The sequence below is a fragment of the Schistocerca nitens genome, chromosome 4 (assembly GCF_023898315.1).
Source record: "Schistocerca nitens isolate TAMUIC-IGC-003100 chromosome 4, iqSchNite1.1, whole genome shotgun sequence".
Taxonomy (NCBI): domain Eukaryota; kingdom Metazoa; phylum Arthropoda; class Insecta; order Orthoptera; family Acrididae; genus Schistocerca; species Schistocerca nitens.
In genome coordinates this window covers 518,527,517-518,551,491 of record NC_064617.1, presented here as the reverse complement: position 1 = coordinate 518,551,491, position 23,975 = coordinate 518,527,517, and the positions used below count along the sequence as shown (strand labels likewise).

At 44.0% G+C, this 23,975-nt stretch overlaps 1 protein-coding gene and 2 non-coding genes across 3 annotated transcripts in view; 1 reads left to right on the top strand and 2 right to left on the bottom strand.

The window, feature by feature from the left end:
• Nucleotides 1-19,572, top strand: part of LOC126252412 (peritrophin-1-like) — a 57,185-nt gene extending 37,613 nt beyond the window's left edge. The window contains exons 2-3 of the mRNA XM_049953302.1: nt 10,186-10,495; nt 19,470-19,572. Coding sequence (XP_049809259.1) covers nt 10,186-10,495; nt 19,470-19,482 — 323 coding nt within the window. The 3' untranslated portion in view covers nt 19,483-19,572. The remainder of the gene's footprint in view (nt 1-10,185; nt 10,496-19,469) is intronic.
• On the bottom strand, nt 11,851-11,925 carry Trnat-ugu (transfer RNA threonine (anticodon UGU)). Its single transcript has one exon. It is a non-coding gene; the product is annotated as a tRNA-Thr (tRNA).
• Nucleotides 12,291-12,365, bottom strand: Trnat-ugu (transfer RNA threonine (anticodon UGU)). Its single transcript has one exon. It is a non-coding gene; the product is annotated as a tRNA-Thr (tRNA).
• Nucleotides 19,573-23,975: the final 4,403 nt, after the last annotated feature.

Here is a 23,975-nt window from a genome sequence, read left to right as displayed (position 1 = left end):
ATTCGCCAGAGTACCACGCAGCTGCCACTTTTCTTCGTTACAGCTATGCTGTATACACTATTAAATCCTATGTCCACTTCCTGCCTAAAATTTAACGTATTGATCACATTCAAACAAATTATTTTCAACGGTGCCTACCACACCATAGTTGCATGTCTGTGACCTAAACAAGTTATTTATACACAAATACACATAATATGCTCCATATTCTGTCATAACATGTATGAGCTTTTGGGACGGGTTATATAATTTAGCTGAAGTCTTTCACGGATGGTAGGGAAAATATTATGCACGACCGTGATGAACGATCTTGGATACCTCGCAAGATTATATGAAGGACGATAATTTCCAACCGGTTAAGATGTTGCCTACTATACAACATTAATTTGACTTTCCAAGCACTAGATCCTACAGAACAACATGTTAAATGTTTGTCTTCAGTCTGCTGCAACCAGTCAGTAATTGTAATAGTGGTGACCTCCACATGGATACATCGTAGACAACTGTGTGTTGTTTCTCAAAGTAACACCATCAATGTCGTTGAGATAGACTGTTGTTGCTTGTACAACATAATCAGTTTATATATATGTGTCTCACACCATTGTTCACTCAACACTTCTTGCTGCCTGGAATATTCACTTCCACTCATTGGTCTTTTATTTCACGATACTCAGTTCAGGATCGTGCAGCTCCTGTATAATTTTGACTCTGAAGATTTGGGGAACCCTCCACATCAGTGTCGAACTATGTCCGTAGACGTCGCCATTTATGTATACGATACGATGCTGCAGTGCCTGTATTAGTCTAAATTATGATGCAATGTTCGTTCGGACATGCAGGCATGGGATTCGAACCCGGATTTCCCGCTTATCGAGAGCGGTCGCCTTACCATGAGGCTGTCTGAACACGGCTCACAACTTGACCCAGACTTTCATATGTCGTCAACCATGTGTTTACAACTTGTACTCGTACATCTATTCCGTATATTCCCTTCCAGGGGAGACATTTTACTTGAAAGTCGCTTGCACGATGTCAGAGGATAGATACCGTATTGCAGTGCCTGTGTTATTCCGAATTACGATGCAATGTTCCTTTGAACATACACGCTTATCCAAAGGAGCAGACTCTGTGGCAACTGCGAATACATTTCATGTACTTTATATACATGTCTTAAACGCTTATAAGGACTTTCTAAGTTCAGACTGATGTGTACGTGTGTGATCAAAGATCTGTCGCTCCTGAAGAGAATTATTATGTGATATGTTTACTATCTAATCAAAAGTACCCGGACAGCTAGCGATCGAGACAGGGGGTCACTGAAGTGGACTGTGACGAAAAATAATAGGACGAGAGCTGCAACTTGTCTTTATATTAAACGCGCAACTGAAGTAAAACAGTTATCTACTCCTAATCAAAATTTCCACTTACGTCGCGTCTTGACAGCATTGTTGCAGATTTCTCGAAAGCGCAACAGCAAGCAGGCAGCGGCTAAGCTAGTCTTCTATTTTTAAATAAAATTACCAAACAATATTCAAAATGTTCCATACCCCCACATAGTTCGATGTGGTAATGTGTAATGATAAACGTTCTTTAAACAGAGGGATGAGTAGAGTAACTACTCTCATGAAATGATATTACAAGACAACGATTTTAGAATACAGTATGTGTTCAAAAAGACAGAGTAAAACTTCTCGTGATCTTCACACGTAACATTAGCCTGGACAATATTATGCGTAACGAAGTGAACAATGATTTAAAAAGGGTACAATTTTAACAGAGAATTTCTACAAAAAATCAAACAACGTAATCAGTTGATATTTTAATGCGTAACTCAGGGAAATGGGATGGTTTTTTCCTCGGCTCTGAGAAAGTGAACAAAGGTAACTAACCGATAATAATCATTCCTACAAACTAGCTGCCTTTCAGTATATACATATATTCATCCTTGCTGTCCTCTACAACAAATCTTTCTCCATCCAACAGATACAATCATAAATCGACACAGTACTATTTAATACGTCCATCACCTACCACGTTTCAACTAAGGGAGTATCAGACTACGCACAGGCAAAGACTGTGTCAGCACAAGACCAAAGATTGTTTAACAGTAACCTAACTTGCTCTCTCTCTCTCTCTGACGTCGATAACTTACAAAAATCAAAATGACATCCCCACCTTACAAAGTAAAATTTGGAAAAGGAGTTATGCATTTCTGCTTCTTCTTAGCTACCCTCGATTTTAGTTACTTTCTCGTCCGTGAGTTACTGGACATTAACAGTGGTGCCACTAACGACCAGAAATTCTTTTGATTTTGTGAAACCACTTATCACGAGATTCTGCTGCAGCAGTCACTGATGCGTCATGCTCTTTTGACTGCCAAAGGCGTTTCATTGAATATCTCGCTCTCCAGCTCTCTGCTTTGTTTTACACCTATTATTCAGTCGTATCTGTTCCTTTAGGAGTTTCTTCCCGTGACTATATACCATATAGGGGCTTTCGCATCATGAACTGTTCTCCTTGGTAAATGCCTGTCTAGAATTGTGTTGTCAACTTTTTTTTTAACTTGAGCCTTAGTTCCTGGACATGCTTCTGTCCTGATCTAAAAGTTTTCAGTTCCTCATTTGGATATAACAATACTGCTTCTTTATCAAGTTTACGAACATATAAATCTTTCTACTTCAATCAGCGACCCTTTACACTTTTGTAAACATTGTAGCTACAGCTGTCTGAGAATCAGTGGTGCCAGTATCGATGTGGACATTCTCGAAGAGGTGAGATCTACTGTATTTGTTGCGATTAGATCTGATATATTTTCATCATGAATGGGGTTCCGAAAAAATTTTTCTAAGTAGTTTTCAGAGAAGGTCTTCAGTAATGTTTCACAGGCTGTCTAACAAAACTAGTTACCCTCATTGATTGTTGGATGATTAAATCTTCCCCGACGGTTGCACTCTGACAGGGGAACTTACGTACTTGCATTCAGTGTTCCTCCATTCTGTCTCGGGTTTATTTCTTCGGCAGTGTTAGTTGTACGTTAATATTAATACACAGAAGGATGAATCGGTTTATTGATGAAAAACTGGCTAATATGCGACTCGTGTATGGTTACCTGAATACAGTGGGAGAGTGGCCCAACAGATTAGACACACAGTGGTAAAAGTAAACGTGTTTCGCCGTGGGGTCGTTAAATCACTCTCTGTTTCATGTTGCACATTTTGTTGATTGCATATTACACGATCTTTATTGTTTTATAGGTGTTTTTACACATACAGAAGCAATCTGTTTAACAAGCCGAATAAATTGTCATTTCATTATTCCTTTGTAACATGTCATCGTAGACCACGGGTCTTTTACAGAGGGTGATTATACACTGAAGCGCCAAAAAAAAAAAAAAAAAAAAAAAAACAGATATACCTATGCATATTCAAATACAGAGATACCGTATGTAAGCAGGCAGAATACGGCGCTGCGGTCAGCAACGCCTATATAAAAGAACAAATGTCTGGCGCAGTTGTTAGATCGGTTACTGCTGCTACAATGGCAGGTTATCAAGATTTAAATGAGTTTGAACGTGGTGTTATAGTCGGCGCACGATGAAGTGGAGATTTTCCCATACGACCATTTCACAAGTGTACCGTGAATATCAGGAATCCGGTAAAATATCAAACCTCCGGCAGCGCTACGGCCGGAAAAAGATCCTACAAGAACGGGACCAACGACGACTGAAGAGAACCGTTCAACGTGACAGAAGTGCAACCCATCCGCAGACTGCTGCAGATTTCAGTGCTGGGCCATCAACAAGTGTCAGCGTGCGAACCAATCAACAAAACATCATCGATATGGACTTCCGGAGCCGAAGGCCCACTCGTGTACCCTTGATGACTGCACGACACAAAACTTTTCCGTCCCGCCTGAGCCCGTCAGCACCGACATTGGACTGTTGATGACTGCAAACATGTTGCCTGGTCGGAGGAGTCTCGTTTCAAATTGTATCGAGCGGATGGACGTGTAAGGGTATGGAGACAATCTCATGAATTCATGGACCTGCATGTCAGCAGGGGATTGTTCAAGCTGGTGGAGGCTTTGTAATGGTGTGGAGCGTGTGCCGTTGGGACCCCTGACACATCTAGATATGACACTTACGTAAGCATCCTGTGTGATCACCTGCATCCATGCATTCCAACGGACTTGGGCAATTCCAACAAGACAATGCGACCGCCCACACGTCCAGAACTGCGACAGAGTGGCTCCAGGAGCACTCTTCTGAGTTTAAACTCTTCCGCTGGCCACCAAGCTCCCCAGACATGAACATTATTGAGCATATCTGGGATGCCTTGCAATGTGCTGTGCAGAAGCGATCTCCATCCCCTCGTACTTTTACGGATTTATGGATAGCCCTGCACGATTCATGGCGTCAATTCCCTCCAGCACTACTTCAGACATTAGTCGAGCCCATGTGACGTCGTGTTGCGGCACTTCTGCGTGCTTGCGGGGGTCTTACACGATATTAGGCAGGTCTGCCAGTTTCTTTGGCTCTTCAGTGTAATTAAACATTCGCTACTTGAGAGGGCCCCCATGTAAAACGAGTCATCGTAGGACAATGAAACTCTGTGGAAATATTTGTAAGGACATGCGGAAGAGAAATAACGAATAAACCATTGGAAGAAACATATATTACTTTTCACATGAAAGGGTAACGTCTGTTAATTGCCCTCAATCTTTATGATCTAGGTTACAAACCTCTGTCAGCTTGACGACCATCTACAGCCACGACAGCCTGGAACAGCACTTACGATACTATTTCACAATTGTTTGTAGAACTTTGTGAGAATTGGACCATGCATGCAATGCTGTCGTGACACAGCCCGCGCACTGCTTGAAGGTCGCACATTGCTTCCAGCATTCTCAGACATAGTAACAGGAACTTCTTTAACAATTTGTGGCGCAGTCGGCCGTTGCCTCACCCTGGTGGAGTTCCCAAATCTTCAAATAATTCGAACTTCCGAACCGTGTTCTTCAACCGCGTTGCCGAAAAATAACCTCCCGTATTCCTTCTATGCGTCAATGCTCGCGAAGAAGAACAGCAGCGCTACTGTTATCATTTTGATAAAAACAGCTTGAAGAGTAAAGCGTTGCTCACCTTGTCCAGATCAATGTTGACTGTCTGCAGTGTTAACGCACGCTGATGTTTGGGTTTCATACATCGCCGTACCAGTACCGGCGCTTAACGGCTAGTCGTGACATTAATGCTACTAACGATGCAAATCCCGCTGCGCGCAGTCTAAACATCATTCGTATAAAGTTCGGTACCCATTTTGTAAACAGTTTTCCGTCTACACTGGTTCAAGTAGTGGAAGTTTAATTACAACCATCCTGTACGAAAATAATCATAAAATATCTCTGAACAACCTTCAAGATTTTGTAGGAGGGTTTCTTCACCCTGCATTTGCATTATCAACAAGCATATACTCTGGACAGCTAGTTGATTTGTAAACTTCTATACTCACACTCATTTAGTGGCACAGGCACCCTTACAGAATCAATGGCTGGCGACATGAAATTCCCGAATTCTATGCACAAAAATAGTTACATGTTTTTATGCTTGCTGCCGGCCAGAGTGACCGAGCGGTTCTAGGCGCTAAAGTCTGGAACCCCGCGACCGCTACGGTCGCAGGCTCGAATCCTGCCTCGGTCATGGATGTGTGTGATGTCCTTAGATTAGTTAGGTTTAAGTAGTTCTAAGTTCTAGGGGACTCATGACCTCAGAAGTTAAGTCCCATAGTGCTCAGAGCCATTTGAACCATTTTATGCTAGCTGATGTTTTATAGTCACTGCAAGTCACCTAAATGATCCGCCAGTGATTATTTCCCACTTTTTTCCCAACGCGTTTGAGGAAGGGGAAGTAAAACAATTGATTCGCACTCATTAATTGACGAAGATAAGATTTTTAAACAACTCATTTTGGACACTTTAGTCGTCATTCTCCTATTCACGAGTTCTCTAACATCCATAAGGAAATTGTACTCTCTGAATATTAATAACTTACGAAAGTACTAATAGACTGACTTTACTGTGCCGTATAAGCTTCCACGCCCTCTCTCTGCATCTCGATAAGCGGTCGCAGGTTTAATTAAAGTCAATCGGATATTATTTCGTTGAGAATTCACATAGCAGCAAACAGGCGAATGTTTACACGTGAACGTGTACCTCGTACGAATCACATGTCTTTGTTTTGATTTCAGCGAAACTACAATGCGCAACACAATTAATGAATCATTTATTCGAAATGCCGTAACTACCTCCCATTGTGACGTAGAATTTTGAAATTTGGCTCAAAGGTGGCTACGAACTACTTCTGTAATGGTGCAAAAGCCTGGCGAATTGCAACTCTCCTTCAGGGTCGCCGACGCTTCAAACAGCAAAGAGTCGATATATGTGAAAAATAGGTCAGACCTCAGAAGTTCATGTGAGATGTAAGGTAGGTTAATAATGTCACATTGGCACCAAATTTGACAAGGTGCTGCCCAACGCCACTGTGGACGTGTCACGCAATAAGAATGTCGTCATACCTGCTCTCGTCCACATTTCACTCTCTCTTGACGCCCCTACAATGTGTAAGTAGGCTGTTTATGTTTTCTTATTGGCAACGTTACGTAGCGCTCTGTATGAAAATCACTGGCTGTCCTAGTAGGCTGTTTAGTTTTCTTATTGGCAACGTTACGTAGCGCTCTCTATGAAAATCACTGGCTGTGCTGTGTGCAGTCTGTGGCTAGTTTGCATTGTTGTCTGCCATTGTAGTGTTGGGCAGCTGGATGTTAACAGCGCGTAGCGTTGCACAGTTGAAGGTGAGCCGCCAGCAGTGGTGGATGTGGGGAGAGAAATGGCGGAGTTTTGAAATTTGTAAGACTGGATGTCATGAACTGCTATATATATGATGACTATTAAGGTAAATACATTGTTTGTTCTGTATTAAAATCTTTCATTTGCTAACTATGCCTATCAGTAGTTAGTGCCTTCCGTAGTTTGAATCTTTTATTTAGCTGGCAGTAGTGGCGCTCGCTGTATTGCAGTAGTTCGAGTAACCAAGATTTTTGTGAGGTAAGTGATTTGTGAAACGTATAGGTTAATGTTAGTCAGGGCCATTCTTTTGTAGAGATTTTTGAAAGTCAGATTGCGTTGCGCTAAAAAATATTGTGTGCCAGTTTAAGCACAGTCATGTATAATTTTTCAAAGGGGACGTTTGAAATGGAGCTCAGAATCGCTACAACCAGTTCTTACGGGTGGCCGAGGAAAACATTTCAGTCACTCCGCCACTCAATATCGACACGAAAAGGCCTCTGGGAGTGCCATAAATAGTGTCAATGAAACAATCAATCTCCTTATAGCGCTGAATGTCACACGTTTCGCGGATAGAAACGACAGTTCGCAGTGCAGTGAGCAACAGGAGGATGTTCTTGATAACCTGTGACACTACGGACAGCCCCTGGACGATTTAACCCTTCTCTATGGACATCGTGGGCTGCTGCCCCTCTGAACGTGGTCGCTCCCCTTTGGAATGCAGCACGATCGCAACTTATGCTCTGGTGTAGAGGGCGACGTCGCAGTACGCCACGCTTTTGCACCAGTAGAGGAGACGGTTGTAGCCACCCTCGAGTCAAGATTCAAATTTCTACGTCGCATTGGGAGATAGTAATGGCGTTTCGAAAAAGTGATCCTTGAATTGTTTTTTCCCGTGTAGATTACATCACAAAAGTAGCATCCACACGGGTTTGATTCAATAATTTTTATGAACGTCACTCTAACTATGGCCATTCTTTATGAGACACGAATCACAAACATAACAACACTTCAGGCCCCAGTCACAGTCGTCATTACTTTAACAGCACTGTTCCACTCACTTTAGTGTCATTCTGTAAATTAACCCACGAAAATTACGAAACTTTAGTTGAAACATCGTACAGGATATTTACTGTTTCCTATTATGCACACGCAACTCTTAAGCACTACAGTCACAGCTAGCACGCAATTTTCTTTTGACTACTTATTGCTGTTTTCCCCTAAATTCTATAACTGATATTGTTGCTTTTACCACAGCTCTTCGTGTTACCTTTGGTCTACCTATATATCTCTTTAAAAGAATTTCAAAAGTTTTCGGTATCAATTTGTTCCACTGAGTATTCTGTCTATGTCACTTCTGACGCAACTGAACGGAGAACTCTCGTATACTCGACTGCCTCTTCTCGTAACTACACTCATGCTCATAAATTAAGGATAATGCTGATACATGGTGAAACAACGCTCTGGTGGGTGGTTTGCGGGTTTAAATCACCTCGGGGTATGACAGTGCGGTGCATTTGACCTGCGGTCGTTGCACGGTGGAGCTGGCAGCAGTCCACATACGCAGAGGTGTGTTGGTGCATGTCAGAGTACGGTGCAGCGAATAAGTGTGTAGATGTTTTCCGATGTGATAATGGTGACTGTGTGTTGAAAATGGCTCAAAGAACACATATTGATAACGTTATGAGGGGTAGAATACTAGGGCGACTGGAGGCTGGTCAAACACAGCAGGTCGTAGCATGGGCCCTCCGTGTGCCACAAAGTGTGATCTCAAGTTTATGCCAACGATTCCAGCAGACAGGAAACGTGTCCAGGCGCTACAGTACGGGACGTCCACAGTGTACAACACCACAAGAAGACCGATATCACACCATCAATGCCCTCAGACGGCCATGGAGTACTGCAGGTAGCCTTGCTCGGGAACAGTTGTCTCCAGACACACAGTCTACAGACGACTGAACAGACATGGTTTATTCGTCCGAAGACATGCAAGGTGCATTCCACTGACCTCTGGCCCCAGGAGAGCCCATAAAGTGTGGTGTCAAGAAAACAGTACATCGTCATTGGAACAGTGGTCCCAGTTTACGTTCACGGACGAGTCGAGGTATAGTCTGAACAGTGATTCTCGCCGGGTTTTCATCTGGCGTGAACCAAGAACCAGATACAACCCCTTAAAGTCCTTGAAAGGGACCTGTATGGAGGTCGTGGTTTGCGGTGTGGGGTGGGATTATGATTGGTGCACGTACACCCCTGCATGTCTTTGACAGAGGGACTGTAACAGGTCAGGTGTATCGAGGCGTCATTTTACACCAGTATGTCCGCCTTTTCAGGGGTGCAGTGAGTCCCACCTTCCTCCTGATAGATGATAACGCACAGCCCCACAGAGCTGCCATCGTGGGAGATAAACAGAAGATATCAAGCGAAAGGAGTGGCCTGAGTGTTCTCCAGACCTAAACTCCATCGAGCACGTCTGGGATGCTCTCAGTCGACGTATTGCTGCACGTCTTCAAACCCCTAGGACACTTCAGGAGCTCCGACAGGCACTGGTGCAAGACTGGGAGGCTATACCCCAGCAGCTGCTCGACTACCTGATCCAGAGTATGCCAACCCTTTGTGCGGCCTGTGTACGTGTGCATGATGATCATATCCCATATTGATGTCGGGGTACACGTGCAGGAAACAGTGGCGTTTTGTAACACATGCGTTTCGGGACGGTTTTCTCAACTTATCACCAATATCGTGGACTTACAGATCTGCGTCGTGTGTGTTCCCTATGTGCCTATGCTATTAGCGCCAGTTTTGTGTAGTGCCACGTTGTGTGGCACCACATTCTGCAATTATCCTTAATTTATGAGCATGAGTGTTCTTGAAAAATCACACGTATTCTCCAATCGGAAAAGTCCCAATGGATCTCCGCGTCCGGTACGTGTGGTACCCTTACAGCTGACTAAACGGGACAGCTGATTTAGACACACAATTGATAACAACAGCTGAGTTCGGAAAAGCAGTTTTTCATCGCGCTAGCAAAATCTGTTCATGCCTGACAAATGAACACGACAGTAAAAATCCGTTTCCGAAGTTCGACTGTTCGTGGTCCAGAAGTGGTGGCGCTTATAAGCGCCACGACAGTGGACAGTGAGTGTGGCCCACAAGAAAGACAGGTCGCAGCCCGTACGTAACAGTACGTCACACTGCCAGTTGACATCTTTTCATTGACATACTGATTTCCTGTGGTCCCTGCACGGAGTCGAGCTTTCGCGAGGTGTGGCGGACGAGACGCCTAGTGTGACGTCAGAAGTTCGTTGCGGGGCCCGTATTTCTCGTGGTGACAGGTTTGCGGCTGCGCAGGTGTGTGGGTGCTGGCGTGCGCCACCTTGCTGCTAAGCGGCGCGCTGCCCTGGCCGGCCGGCGACTGCCCCCGCCACTGGTGGGCCGCCGCCTACTTGCCGGACACGAGGGACTGCTCCGTCTTCTACCAGTGCGCCCACGGCGTCCCCGTCCGCTTCCAGTGCCCGGCCGAGCTGCACTTCAACCCGCACCTCTGCGTCTGCGACTACCCTATGAGGGCCGGCTGCACAAGTCTTCACAGCCTGCATCATAACTCGCCTTACGGACCACACTACCGTGACGTCGTAGTGACAGCACATGCTAATTACGGGTAATTAAAGTGCTTACTCTATTTTAAATGCCACAGTATGCTTAGTGACATCACTAATGTGAAAAATTGCACCACAGAGTACTCTGTCAACAACATCTATCTACAATAACAATGGATTCTAAAGTAGTGAATTAAAATTTATGTTGGAGTGTGGGACTCGAACCTGGGTCTTCACGTTTACTAGGCAGATATGCTGACTATTACACCAGCACACCATTATGGTCAAGAGGGCTGCACGAACTACCCAAGTCAAAAACCCTCCCTAACACAAACTCCAATTCACATCTCCCCTTATATTGTCACTATTACCAGGGCTCTCTGACATTGGAATAGTACCCCAGCATTGGATGTAATGGGGAAGTGCTGTACTATATGTGATCGTATAGATCTTGAATTAAATTTACCCTGAGACATATAAGTCTCTCTGCGATAAGTTTGGAAGCTGAAGAAGTGAATAAAATTTGTGTTGAGGTTTTCACTCAAACCAGGGTCTTCTTGAATGAGATTTTCACTCTGCAGCGGAGTGTGCCCTGATATGAAACTTCATGGGAGATTAAAACTGTGTGCCGGACCGAGACTCGAACTCGGGACCTTTGCCTTTCGTGGGCAAGTGCTCTACCAACTGAGCTACCCAAGCACGACTCACGCCCTGTCTTCACAGCTTTACTTCTGCCAGTACCTCGTCTCGTACCTTCCAAACCTTACAGAAGCTCTCCTGCTGGTACAGCACTTGCCCGCGAAAGGCAAAGGTCCCGAGTTCGAGTCTCGGTGCGGCACACAGTTCTCGTACCTTCCAAACCTTACAGAAGCTCTCCTGCTGGTACAGCACTTGCCCGCGAAAGGCAAAGGTCCCGAGTTCGAGTCTCGGTGCGGCACACAGTTTTAATCTGCCAGGAAGTTTCATATCTGCGCACACTCCGCTGCAGAGTGAAAATCTCTTTGTGGAAACATCGCCTAGGCTGTGGCTAAGCCATGTCTCCGCAATATCCTTTCTTTCAGGAGTGCTAGTTATGCAGGTTTCGCAGGAGAGCTTCTGTAAGGTTTGGAAGGTAGGAGACGAGGTACTGGCAGAAGTAAAACTGTGAGGACGGGGCGTGAGACGTGCTTGGGTAGCTTTGGTTCAAATGGCTCTGAGCACTATGCGACTTAACAGCTATGGTCATCAGTCCCATAGAACTTAGAACTACTTAAATCTAAATAACCTAAGGACTATATATGACGGTAGTATCTGTTCCCGAAAGAACACATCCCCTGGATGACCATGCAGCTTTGCTAGAAATGAAATGATAATTAATTAGACACCCTAGCTGCAAACAGTCGTTGATATACTTCACTGGGGACATGCTGAAAATGTGTGCCCCGACCGGGACTCGAACCCGGGATCTCCTGCTTACATGGCAGACGCTCTATCCATCTGAGCCACCGAGGGCACAGAGGATAGTGCGTCTGCAGGGACTTATCCCTTGCACGCTCCCCGTGAGATCCACATTCCCAACATGTCCACACCACTACATTCGTAGTGCGCCTAATAGATGTTTGCCCATCATACTCATTACTCGTGGCAGATTAATCTACCAAGTCCCGTAAGAGTTCGAGCATAGCGTGTGCGTTCACACAAGAAGGTCAATGGCCGGGAAGCCATATTTTAACTATATATGACGGTAGTATCTGTTCCCGAAAGAACACATACCGTGGATGACCATGCATCTTTGCTAGAGATGAAATGATAATTAATTAGACACCCTAGCTGCAGACAGGCGTTGATATATTTCACTGGGGACATGTTGAAAATGTGTGCCCCGACCGGGACTCGAACCCGGGATCTCCTGCTTACATGGCAGACGCTCTATCCATCTGAGCCACCGAGGGCAACTTCCTAGCAGATCAAATTGTGTGCCAAACCCTTATTCAACCTTGTGAACTTCGCTTTTAGCGGCCAAGTGCTCTACCGAGTGAATTATCCAAAAACAACTTTTGACTTGCCTCACAGCTTGACCTCTGCCAGTACATCATCTCTTAAGTTCTAAATTTAACTCAAGGCCTCGTGAAAAACTTGCACGACTAGTACTCCTGGAAGAAAGGATACTGTGCAGACACGGCTCAGCCAAGGCCCAGGGGCACTTAAAATATATTGTGAGAAAAGAAAACAGACAATACACTCTAAGACAAAAAATCGGCTCACCACGAAGGTATTATCCGAATGGGACAGAAATCGGAAGATGTGATATACATGTCCAGATAAACAGTTTCAGTAAAACAGGATGATTTACTCAAGACAAAGAGGATCACAAATAGAGCAAGTCAATAATGGGTTGGTCCACCTCTGGCCCTTAATCAAGCAGTTATTCGGCTCGCCATTGATTGACAAAGTTGTTGGATGTCCTACTGAGGGATGTCGTGCCAAATCTGACCAACTGGCGCGTTAGCTCGTTAAAATACCGAGCTGGTCGGAGGGCCGTGCCTTTAATGCTCCAGATATTCTTAACTGATGAAAGATCCGGCAACCTTGCTGGCCAAGGTAGGGTTCGGCAAGCACGTAGACAAGCAGTGGAAAATCTCCCCGTGTGCGGGTGGGCATTACCTCACTGAAATGTAAGTACAGAGTGGCTTGTCACGAAGGGAAACACAACGATACGTAGAATACTATCGACGTACCGCTATGCTGTAAGGGTGCGTCGGATGACAAAGAAACGGGTCCTGCTACGAAAACAAATGGGCCCCCAGACCATCACTCCCTGTTGTCACGTCGCATAGAATGTGATGGTCAGGTTGGTATCCCACCAAGGACCGGGGCATCTCCAGACAAATCTTCGCTAATAATCAGGCTTCAGTTCACAGCGGGGCTCATCACTGAACACAATTCTACTATAGTCAATGAGACTCCAGGCTGAAGACGTATCTGGAGACACCACTGGCAGTGGTCATATATCGACCTCACTGTCGCTCGCCATACGGCCTGACAGACAGGGTGTCTGGAGTGCCATTTCTTTTCATAGCAGAACCACATTGGTTGCCATCCACGGCACTCTTACAGCACAGAGGTACTTCGACGGTAGAGTGTATTTCAACTCCCTTCGGGTTTTTAAGGTCCTCAATCTATCCAATCCCAGGTGGGTTTGACAAGCTCTAAGACACAAGAAGTGGAATTCAAAAACTAGCAATATCATCTTGCCAGTCATTTGGTAGTGCATCCAGTGTGAGATCCCAAGTCAGACGATAGAATCCCTGTAGATTAGCCGGCCGCTGTGGCCGAGAGATTCTAGGCGCTTCAGTCCGGAACCGCGCTGCTGCTACGGTCACAGGTTCGAATCGTGCCTCGAGCATGGATGTGTGTGCTGTCCTTAGGTTAGTTAGCTTTAAGTAGTTCTAAGTCTAGGGGACTGATGACCTCAGCTGTTAAGTCCCATAGTGCTTGGAGCCATTTGAACCTGTAGGTTAAATCTCAGTGCTGCGTCATTCCTAATGAAGAAGTCGATATTCTTGCTAAAGAACCCACAAAATCCGGAACTTCGATCGACCTCAAACTTTCACCTTCGGAATTTCCCTTCTTGCCACACAGGATGCCTTTCTTCGACGCAAGAGGACTGGATCGTGTCTCAGTTCTTCAGGGAAAGATATTATGCATGTTTCCAGCCTTTTATTCCATATAGATCCTAGTTTCGCGAATATCGCGTACCTAAAGGGCTGATATCCACTGTCGTTCGAGATTCAAGCACGTCAAGTTTTATGTAGCATCTTCACCATACTGTAATTACACTAGTCCCGTTCGGTGACTGTACTAACACCACAGAAGGCGACATTTGCCATATCCTCTTTGCTTCTGCAGAATGAGAGAGGCACTGACAACCATTTTTGCAACAATTATGCCGTTTGAAAGTAGTTTCCTACGACTGCGGCCATTCTACAATCTTTGAGTAATCCTGCATTTACTGAAGAGTTTATTGAATGTTTACAACCTGCCGAGATATATAACGTAGCGCTGTAACTATGTTAACCCTTGTTTCATGTTAATAAGTATTTTATACATGTATAGTTATTCCAGTTTAAGCGTTGAACATTTGTATTTCTATTTTTCCTGTTCTTCTCGTATTTCAATTTAAGCGCTGAACATTTTTATTTCCGTTGTTCCTGTTCTTTTCGTTTTGTTTCTTAAATTCGTGGTGCCAGAACATTAACTCTGATGAACCACCGTAAAAAATGTCACACGGCTAGTCAAAATGGTTCAAATGGCTGTGAGCACTATGATCAACTGAGGTCATCAGTCCCTTAGAACTTAGAACTACTAAAACCTAACTAACCTAAGGACATCACACACATCAATGCCTGAGGCAGGATTCGAACCTGCGGCCGTAGCAGACGCGTGGTTCCGAACTGAAGCGCCTAGAACCGCTCGGCCACCGCGGCCGGTCACGGCTTGTCGAACACCTTTGTTAAACATGTACTTGTACCTTTATTTACATTTGTGCCACGCCATTGTCAATCATTAATATTGTTATATATTTCCATCTTTTCCTTTAAATTGCCGAAATCCATTTTAAAACATCTTACACGCATGTCAATCAACAGCGACCTTCTAAAGTCCTTTCTTTACCTTGTACCTGTATGCTCTGGTGTTGCGTCATCACTTTGTGTTTTGTTATGTATCTCAGTTATTTATCTTTTAGGTATCTACATGGTTGTTAGCTGCCAAGGGGATATAGAGAGGGAAAAAAAAAACATCGGTGCCATACGCCGACCTAAGTATGTGGTGCCCTTGTAGAGTAGACCCTGGCGAGGATACTTCAAGTTAAATAACGGAGATCGCGAAACCCGTGAAGCTACACTTTATTACTAGGCGATGATACGTCAGAGAACATGCGTACTCCACAAAAGCTCAGAACCGACTAAATCGTAGACTATACAGCAGCAAAGCCGTAACACTGGCCATAGAGTACGTACAGTATATCTATGGAGTGAACATAGCCCACTGCGCATGTTTTTAACATAAAACCGAGCTGGCCACGTGATTTTGGGACGACGCTGCTTGTCTATAATTTGCGGTAATAGCGTAACTTGAATTTTACACGTATTCGTGTTGCTTTCTGTACGTTTTTGCACATTTTAGTTGTGGTAACAGCTGTAGTGCAATATTGTCGTTGCTACGGGTGTAAAGAGAAGTAGGCTACGTGAAGGAGGACCAGTAACTTTTCGTAGGTATATACAACAAATGTATAACTGTTAATGTCATATTGACACGAGACACTTTACATGTTAAAAAAGATCGGGACATGGTATTATAAAGTCTTGTATTGTGGTGATAATTTCTGTGATTTTATAGCATGTGTTTAGGACACACGTGTTAGATAAATTTGCAAGTGTGTCTGAGAAAACTGCCAATTAGTGTATACACATTGGTGCTATGTTCTTAAGCAGATAAAATTTATACATGATAGTCTGGTTAATTCCTCCGATTTTTTCAGGTTCTCAAACCCTTGTGTCTGTCTAAGTATTTCAGCATAAGACAGTTTCCTATACAGGGCATTGTAACACAGTTAGTTAGAACAAATTCGACAAAATAATCAGTGCAGTAGAAAATGTAAAAAAGAATATTGTTGGCTGTCACTTCTTTAATTACTCCAAAATTCGAGCACTGACCTTGTATTTCTTATTATTTTGTACGTAGTGTATGGTTTTACTTTTTTGATGAAATGGGAAATAGGTGTTACAGATATTTTACTTGTCTATAAAAAGCAAAAGGGTAACTAAAGAAAATTTAAAAATAATAATGGACAAGCAGGTCGTACAGATCGCTTACCGTATTCACTGTAACAAGTTCATAATTCCACAAATGCATTGTTTTTTCGTGACACTTCGGCGCCGTCTACAGTATCATTGTAATGTAATTGGATGGAAGAACTATTCAACAACATGAAAAAGTGCAGTAGAAACGTGAAAAAATATAATTGACTGTCAGTTCTTATCCCGTTACTGAAAAAACGTAGATAAAGTGGAATCTGAGCTATGATACTGCTACGGAAAAGAAGAATACTACTACTCGTCACACCTTTAAGCCATCTTCCGTTCCTGCTATCAAATTGTTAAGATATCTGTAAAACGTGGGTACAAAGTTTCACGCTACTTCTGGAGGTGATCTACCTATGGTAGTGAAGTAATATCACTCAAAATACGATAGCGCTATAGGGCTAAAATGCGCCATCCCAAAGTCACGTCACTTGAGCTGCAGCAAATGATGCGGACAGAATTCTCTTTCTGCGCATCTCGTATACTCTATACGCTGACCAAAGAGTTTCCTCACGCTACGTCACGTGATCGCTGCTACGTCGCTACACCCTCTTGCTTTTATCATCATTACTTGTGTAAGCCTTACATTTTTAATTTTTTTTGTAATGATACGAATTAATTGTAATTTAAGTATGGGTATTTTTAATCTTTATTTTGTTAGCCTGTTACTTTAAAATTTTAGCTTACTAAGTAGTTGGCTTTTACAATACGAGGGCCCTGAGTATGTTGTCACCCACATGGCAATGTTCATAACATTCTCTACAGTTCACGTTCCACAGCTTCCGTAGTTTTAACTGAAACTTCACCCTGTTGACAGACTTCCATTCACAGTAATTAGATATGCTCTATTTTTTATTTGTATACTTTCATTGTACATATTACAATGTCATATCACGATCAACTTTGTACTGCCATTCTCCCTTGTCTTCTTTAAGTGTACATTAATCACAAGATGGCCAGTAACAGAAGTCGAAATCAGTAATCCATATAAACCTAAAAAGTGACTTATACCGTGTCTTGCTAACTCATTCTTACGTCGGTTCTTGGTAGAACAACATTATTATAAGTGAAAAGCTCTGTTCTTTTTATGTTCTACAGTGTCTGTTTTTCTTCATTATATTTAAAGTAGCCAGTGCATTCAGACGTCATGTCTTCAACTACCAGCGCTGGTTCTTGAAACTTTGTATTTCATAGACCCACATGTTACACCCAGGTATTCGTATGAATTAACTGATTGCAATTGTTACTCTCTGGTACTTTAGTCAAGGGATGATGCGTTCCCTTATTTTGGAGTGCACAGTTTTACATTTCTTAACTTTAAAGCAAGTTACCAGTCCTTGCAGCACTTTAAAATTTTATCAAGATCTACTAAATATTTGTGCAGCTGTTTTTAAACATTATCTTATTATAGACAACCACGTCACTGCGAGAAGTTCGTTACTATTAATCTGATCTACCTGGTCATCAACACACATGGACAGAAAGTGTCTCTCACATGTTTCCCTGGGGTTTACTTCTGTATCTGTCGATCGCTCCCAGTTAACACACTACATCCTCCTTGCTATACTACTGTACTTCCTACAAAGCACAGACGACTTGCGGTTTCTGTTCTGAATGCATCATATGCATCTGCTGTAGAAAGTTTCGTGTATGGGAAAAGCAAAGAACAGTACACGTTAAGCTTCCTTGTATCTCTGTTGTGACACCTCATATGGCATAACAGACATTTTAATGCCCTAAATCCGATTCGGAAGAATTCTTTATGAGTATTCATTGTTCTTGACTGTATTTTCTCGCAGTCTAATGAAGGAGGGGAGTTATGCTTACTGCATTCTACGACGAAACTCGGCGCGGTGGTTGGTGTTGATAGCTGAATCGACATAAATCGAAGGACCACGATGGGCCTTGACAAATTTCCGGTTGCTACCAACATGGCCTAGCTCTGTTAGCAGACAACACCGATTTGATCGCGACGTCTGCTTTTCTATACGATATGAAATAGCACACGCAGAATTAACAACTGTAAAATCTTCCTTGTCATTCATTTTTTAAAAACTACATAAAAAATAAGCGATCACAAAATACGAGAAACTAAATCTCAATACGAGGGAGACAACGCAGATTGGTGGCAACAAACACTCACAGCACGTAACAAGCGAGTAACGGTCTGAAGTCACACACCGTCTTGTGCCTCTTCGATTCTGCAGATTCCGACAGCCACCTCGCCGAGTGTCCTAGAGTGTACGTATAGCAAGTATTCTCTTATTGCAAACAGAGTACTCATTCAATGATTTCTAAACCATAGTGCTTAGAACAGTGGAAATGGGACTCTTTATCTTTACGGGCGGCTTCGAATAAATTTCATTTTTACGCAACTGTTGTCATTATCTAGCAGATGCAGCCCAAAAATAAAAGTATAAAAGTAAGGAAAAGTAACTGTTTAACAGTGGTGACAGCTTGAGTGTAGGCATTTCATCATAATTCGTAAAGCTACACGCAGCTCACAATGAAATATCGACGTTGTCCAGTCTACAATTGCCATACACCATCCGTTGGGCTTTCATGTTACAAATACTACCAGCTATTTCTGATTGAGATAGAAAGACGCCACATTTGCACTAGAAGCATCAAGCAGTGTAATTCTGGGGATTTTAATTAGTCAACGAGACGCAGCTACCGTCACTCTTCCGATAAGTGCAGGATGAGAGTGGAGTGATTTCGTCGACAAAATAATCGACTGTTTGCTCCATTATGTCTTTTATGTTTTTGAAAAATAGCTGCACCATTAATAGTTCGTTCCCGTACAGGATTAGTAGCCATTAGCACAGATTCTTAGTTACACTATGTTATGACATTAATATTTTTATTTTAATCCATGTTTTTGGTTATTACTGTTAGTCGACTACAATATTATTGCACCTAGGAGCGAGGGCGGGGTTTGGCTTATCGTGAGTTTTTGTCGTGGTATTTCATGAGGACACGCTGAACCACTTGATAGTTTATGCACAACTGTTTCGAAACCATTAACAATGCGATGCCTTTTCTTTATAACCAATTTATTTGTTCACTGTAACGTCACCGCGAGTTTCCGATAACGGCCACGGGAGCCCAAGTGCAATAATATCGTGGTCGAGTAATACGCACGCATGTGCTGTCTAGCATGTTTATGAACATAACTCAATTTCATTTTCAGATTTTCGCAGTAAAACATCTCAGTTCAGCACCGTTCATGCTGCCAGTCAAGAGTCATTCTAACAGGACTGTAAATGTATGAGTTCAAGTTTGGTAAATAAAAGCAAATTTAGAAAAAAAATGACGTTTCCTGCATTTTTTACAATCCTTTGAGAATATTTACAAATGTGTGGGACATTTCTGTGGCACTATCCGTAAGAATTATGCTTATAAAATTATGACCCATCCACTGCTATTATAAGGGTGCGATAAAATAATAATAACAATAATTGTATACAGAGCACCAAAATCAATTTTTAACAGGAACAAGAGCATACTTGAGAACAGAACATACAAGGAATAGAACAATTTGTCAAGTATCTGAGCTGGAAATAGTCCAGGAAAAAGTGAAGTATATAACAGCTGGTATGAACGAAAGGTGGACAATGAAAGATTCCCCAAATCAATTCTAGTTTTTAAATCATGTGGGAGGGAAAACATCAGAAGACGTAAGAAGAGATGAAAGGAATTTCTGAAGAAGCAAGGGGCTTTAAGAGCTAATCTATTAAGTGAAAAAGAAGTGGAAAGTACTACTTGCAGCCTACACTATACGTCAGATTTGTTTGTTTGGAATTTAGTTATCGCAACGTTGTTTCGTAGTCTCTGGATTAACTCAGAAAGGTGAGCTAGTTGATAAGATTAGATGTCAACGCATTAAGTCCACTGTTCGCCGATTAAGCAGCACTCGAGCTGGGCGCAGCACGCATACTATCAGCAGAACCTACCGGCGCAGCGGCACGTACCAGTGTGACGTCACGGGCCACAAGTCAGCCAGCGTTAGCAAGCGACGCGCCACTGTAGCTACGGCTTCGGACATCAGACTAGTACATCAGGCAGGAAAGTCGCAAAATAGTTTCTCTAGTTGATGATCATATATGCGAACTGGTCGGCGCTTCGCAGTTCACTTGTTTCATATTCAAGGGACGTGGATGCTAAAACACGAAATCGGGAGCGTTTCAGACAAGAAATCCTTGGTAAGACAACAAACATATGTGATTAAAATACAGTACAGACTTCAAAAAATTATCATTATGAGTACGTTATAGCATCTAGGACACTTACTTAAAGTGAAAAATCATATGCAACAATGACGTGATGAGATATGTGTCGATTTCTAAACAGAAGGCAACTGCAATCCACCAAAGCGGAGACATCTATTAATCGGTCTCCGTGATTTCCCTAGAAACAGGTCACATGTAGCAAACTGAAGTACTAATAATTTGAGACTTTTGTTCTTGAATATAAAATGCATCACGAACAATCATACGTCGTATGGCAGATAAACGCCGGCCGCGGTGGTCTCGCGGTTCTAGGCGCGCAGTCCGGAACCGTGGGACTGCTACGGTCGCAGGTTCGAATCCTGCCTCGGGCATGGATGTGTGTGATGTCCTTCGGTTAGTTAGGTTTAAGTAGTTCTAAGTTCTAGGGGACTGATAAACCACAGCAGTTGAGTCCCATAGTGCTCAGAGCCATTTTTATGGCAGATAAACGGTCAGATGTGAGAAAGGGATTGCTATGGCAACACATATTGTCTCCCGCTGGGTAAGTGTATTAAATTCTCAGTTTGTCACACGTTGCTAGATATTATATTTCATAAGAGACGACTTTCAGACATCGTGCGGACTGTCACCAGAAAAATACACTCCTGGAAATGGAAAAAAGAACACATTGACACCGGTGTGTCAGACCCACCATACTTGCTCCGGACACTGCGAGAGGGCTGTACAAGCAATGATCACACGCACGGCACAGCGGACACACCAGGAACCGCGGTGTTGGCCGTCGAATGGCGCTAGCTGCGCAGCATTTGTGCACCGCCGCCGTCAGTGTCAGCCAGTTTGCCGTGGCATACGGAGCTCCATCGCAGTCTTTAACACTGGTAGCATGCCGCGACAGCGTGGACGTGAACCGTATGTGCAGTTGACGGACTTTGAGCGAGGGCGTATAGTGGGCATGCGGGAGGCCGGGTGGACGTACCGCCGAATTGCTCAACACGTGGGGCGTGAGGTCTCCACAGTACATCGATGTTGTCGCCAGTGGTCGGCGGAAGGTGCACGTGCCCGTCGACCTGGGACCGGACCGCAGCGACGCACGGATGCACGCCAAGACCGTAGGATCCTACGCAGTGCCGTAGGGGACCGCACCGCCACTTCCCAGCAAATTAGGGACACTGTTGCTCCTGGGGTATCGGCGAGGACCATTCGCAACCGTCTCCATGAAGCTGGGCTACGGTCCCGCACACCGTTAGGCCGTCTTCCGCTCACGCCCCAACATCGTGCAGCCCGCCTCCAGTGGTGTCGCGACAGGCGTGAATGGAGGGACGAATGGAGACGTGTCGTCTTCAGCGATGAGAGTCGCTTCTGCCTTGGTGCCAATGATGGTCGTATGCGTGTTTGGCGCCGTGCAGGTGAGCGCCACAATCAGGACTGCATACGACCGAGGCACACAGGGCCAACACCCGGCATCATGGTGTGGGGAGCGATCTCCTACACTGGCCGTACACCACTGGTGATCGTCGAGGGGACACTGAATAGTGCACGGTACATCCAAACCGTCATCGAACCCATCGTTCTACCATTCCTAGACCGGCAAGGGAACTTGCTGTTCCAACAGGACAATGCACGTCCGCATGTATCCCGTGCCACCCAACGTGCTCTAGAAGGTGTAAGTCAACTACCCTGGCCAGCAAGATCTCCGGATCTGTCCCCCATTGAGCATGTTTGGGACTGGATGAAGCGTCGTCTCACGCGGTCTGCACGTCCAGCACGAACGCTGGTCCAACTGAGGCGCCAGGTGGAAATGGCATGGCAAGCCGTTCCACAGGACTACATCCAGCATCTCTACGATCGTCTCCATGGGAGAATAGCAGCCTGCATTGCTGCGAAAGGTGGATATACACTGTACTAGTGCCGACATTGTGCATGCTCTGTTGCCTGTGTCTATGTGCCTGTGGTTCTGTCAGTGTGATCATGTGATGTATCTGACCCCAGGAATGTGTCAATAAACTTTCCCCTTCCTGGGACAATGAATTCATGGTGTTCTTATTTCAATTTCCAGGAGTGTACTTTCCAGAGGACACGTCCTTACAATCAATATTCGCTACAAAACAGGGACGTTCGGCAAAATGAAAGTATTGTGTTACCTGAAAGAGACTTCTTACAGAGAAACGCAGTGACCCTTAAATGAAAACACATAGTAATCAGCTGAAGGATACACAAATAGATGAAAGAAATAAATCCTAAAATTCATAAGTCACCAGCTACATGTCAACATTTAAAACATAAAGCACTCAGGAATCTAACATGGAACTCCCCACTGTCAGAGGAAATGACCGTCGATGCATGCACGCCGCCAAACAAGACAAAACTTCGAAGCATAATACACAACAGATCGTCTTTTATAAGTATATGAGCTCTAAGGAAACAATCATGATGGCGAGGTTAGAAGAACGACTTAAGTTTATCACAGATTTGAATTATGTACTCCACCCCACCCAAATTCAATTCACATTCCGAATTTAGGAGTCGCCAGGCGGAATTTTGTTCAGAGTTCAAAATGGTTCAAATGGCTCTGAGCACTATGCGACTTAACTTCTGAGGTCATCAGCCGCCTAGAACTTAGAACTAATTAAACCTAACTAACCTAAGGACATCACACACATCCATGCCCGAGGCAGGATTCGAACCTGCGACCGTAGCGGTCGCTCGGTTCCAGACTGTAGCGCCTAGAACCGCACGGCCACTCCGGCCGGCTTATTCAGAGTAATGAAGTAAAATGTCCTACTTCTGCTCCCCAATCTTAACCCCTCAACATAAGTGAGTCAGAGCTCTTAAACTTTTTTACTGCTTCAGAAATATTTACTGGAGTGTAGGCATGGATAAAATACCAGTTTGTGTGTTTTATACTAACTCCGTCTACAGGCCGCAAGCGACCCATCGGGACCATCCGACCGCCGTATCATCCTCAGGTGAGGATGCGGATAGGAGGGGCATGGGGTCAGCACACCGCTCTCCCGGTCGTTATGACGGTTTTCTTTGACCGGAGCCGCTACTATTCGGTCGAGTAGCTCCTCAATGGGCATCACGAGGCTGAGTGCACCCCGAAAAATGGCAACAGCACGTGGCGGCGGGATGGTGACCCATCCAAGCGCCGGCCACGCCCGACAGCGCTTAACTTCGGTGATCTCACGGGAACCGGTGTATCCACTGTGGCAAGGCCGTTGCCTTGTGTGTTTTATAGATTGCATAAATAACATATAAGGTCTATCAGCTAAAGTCTATTAGTTAACGTAATGTATGAGTGTTTCAACTGACGTAACTTACCAAAGAATATAAAAAGGCAGGAGTTAGGTTTATAGAAAAGAAATATGACTCAAAGCTACGAAAAATTACAGATCCGTCTCACAGCTACAAAAATTTTCAGCAATAATGTCTTACTAACAACTGCTGAACCATACCAATTACAAAGA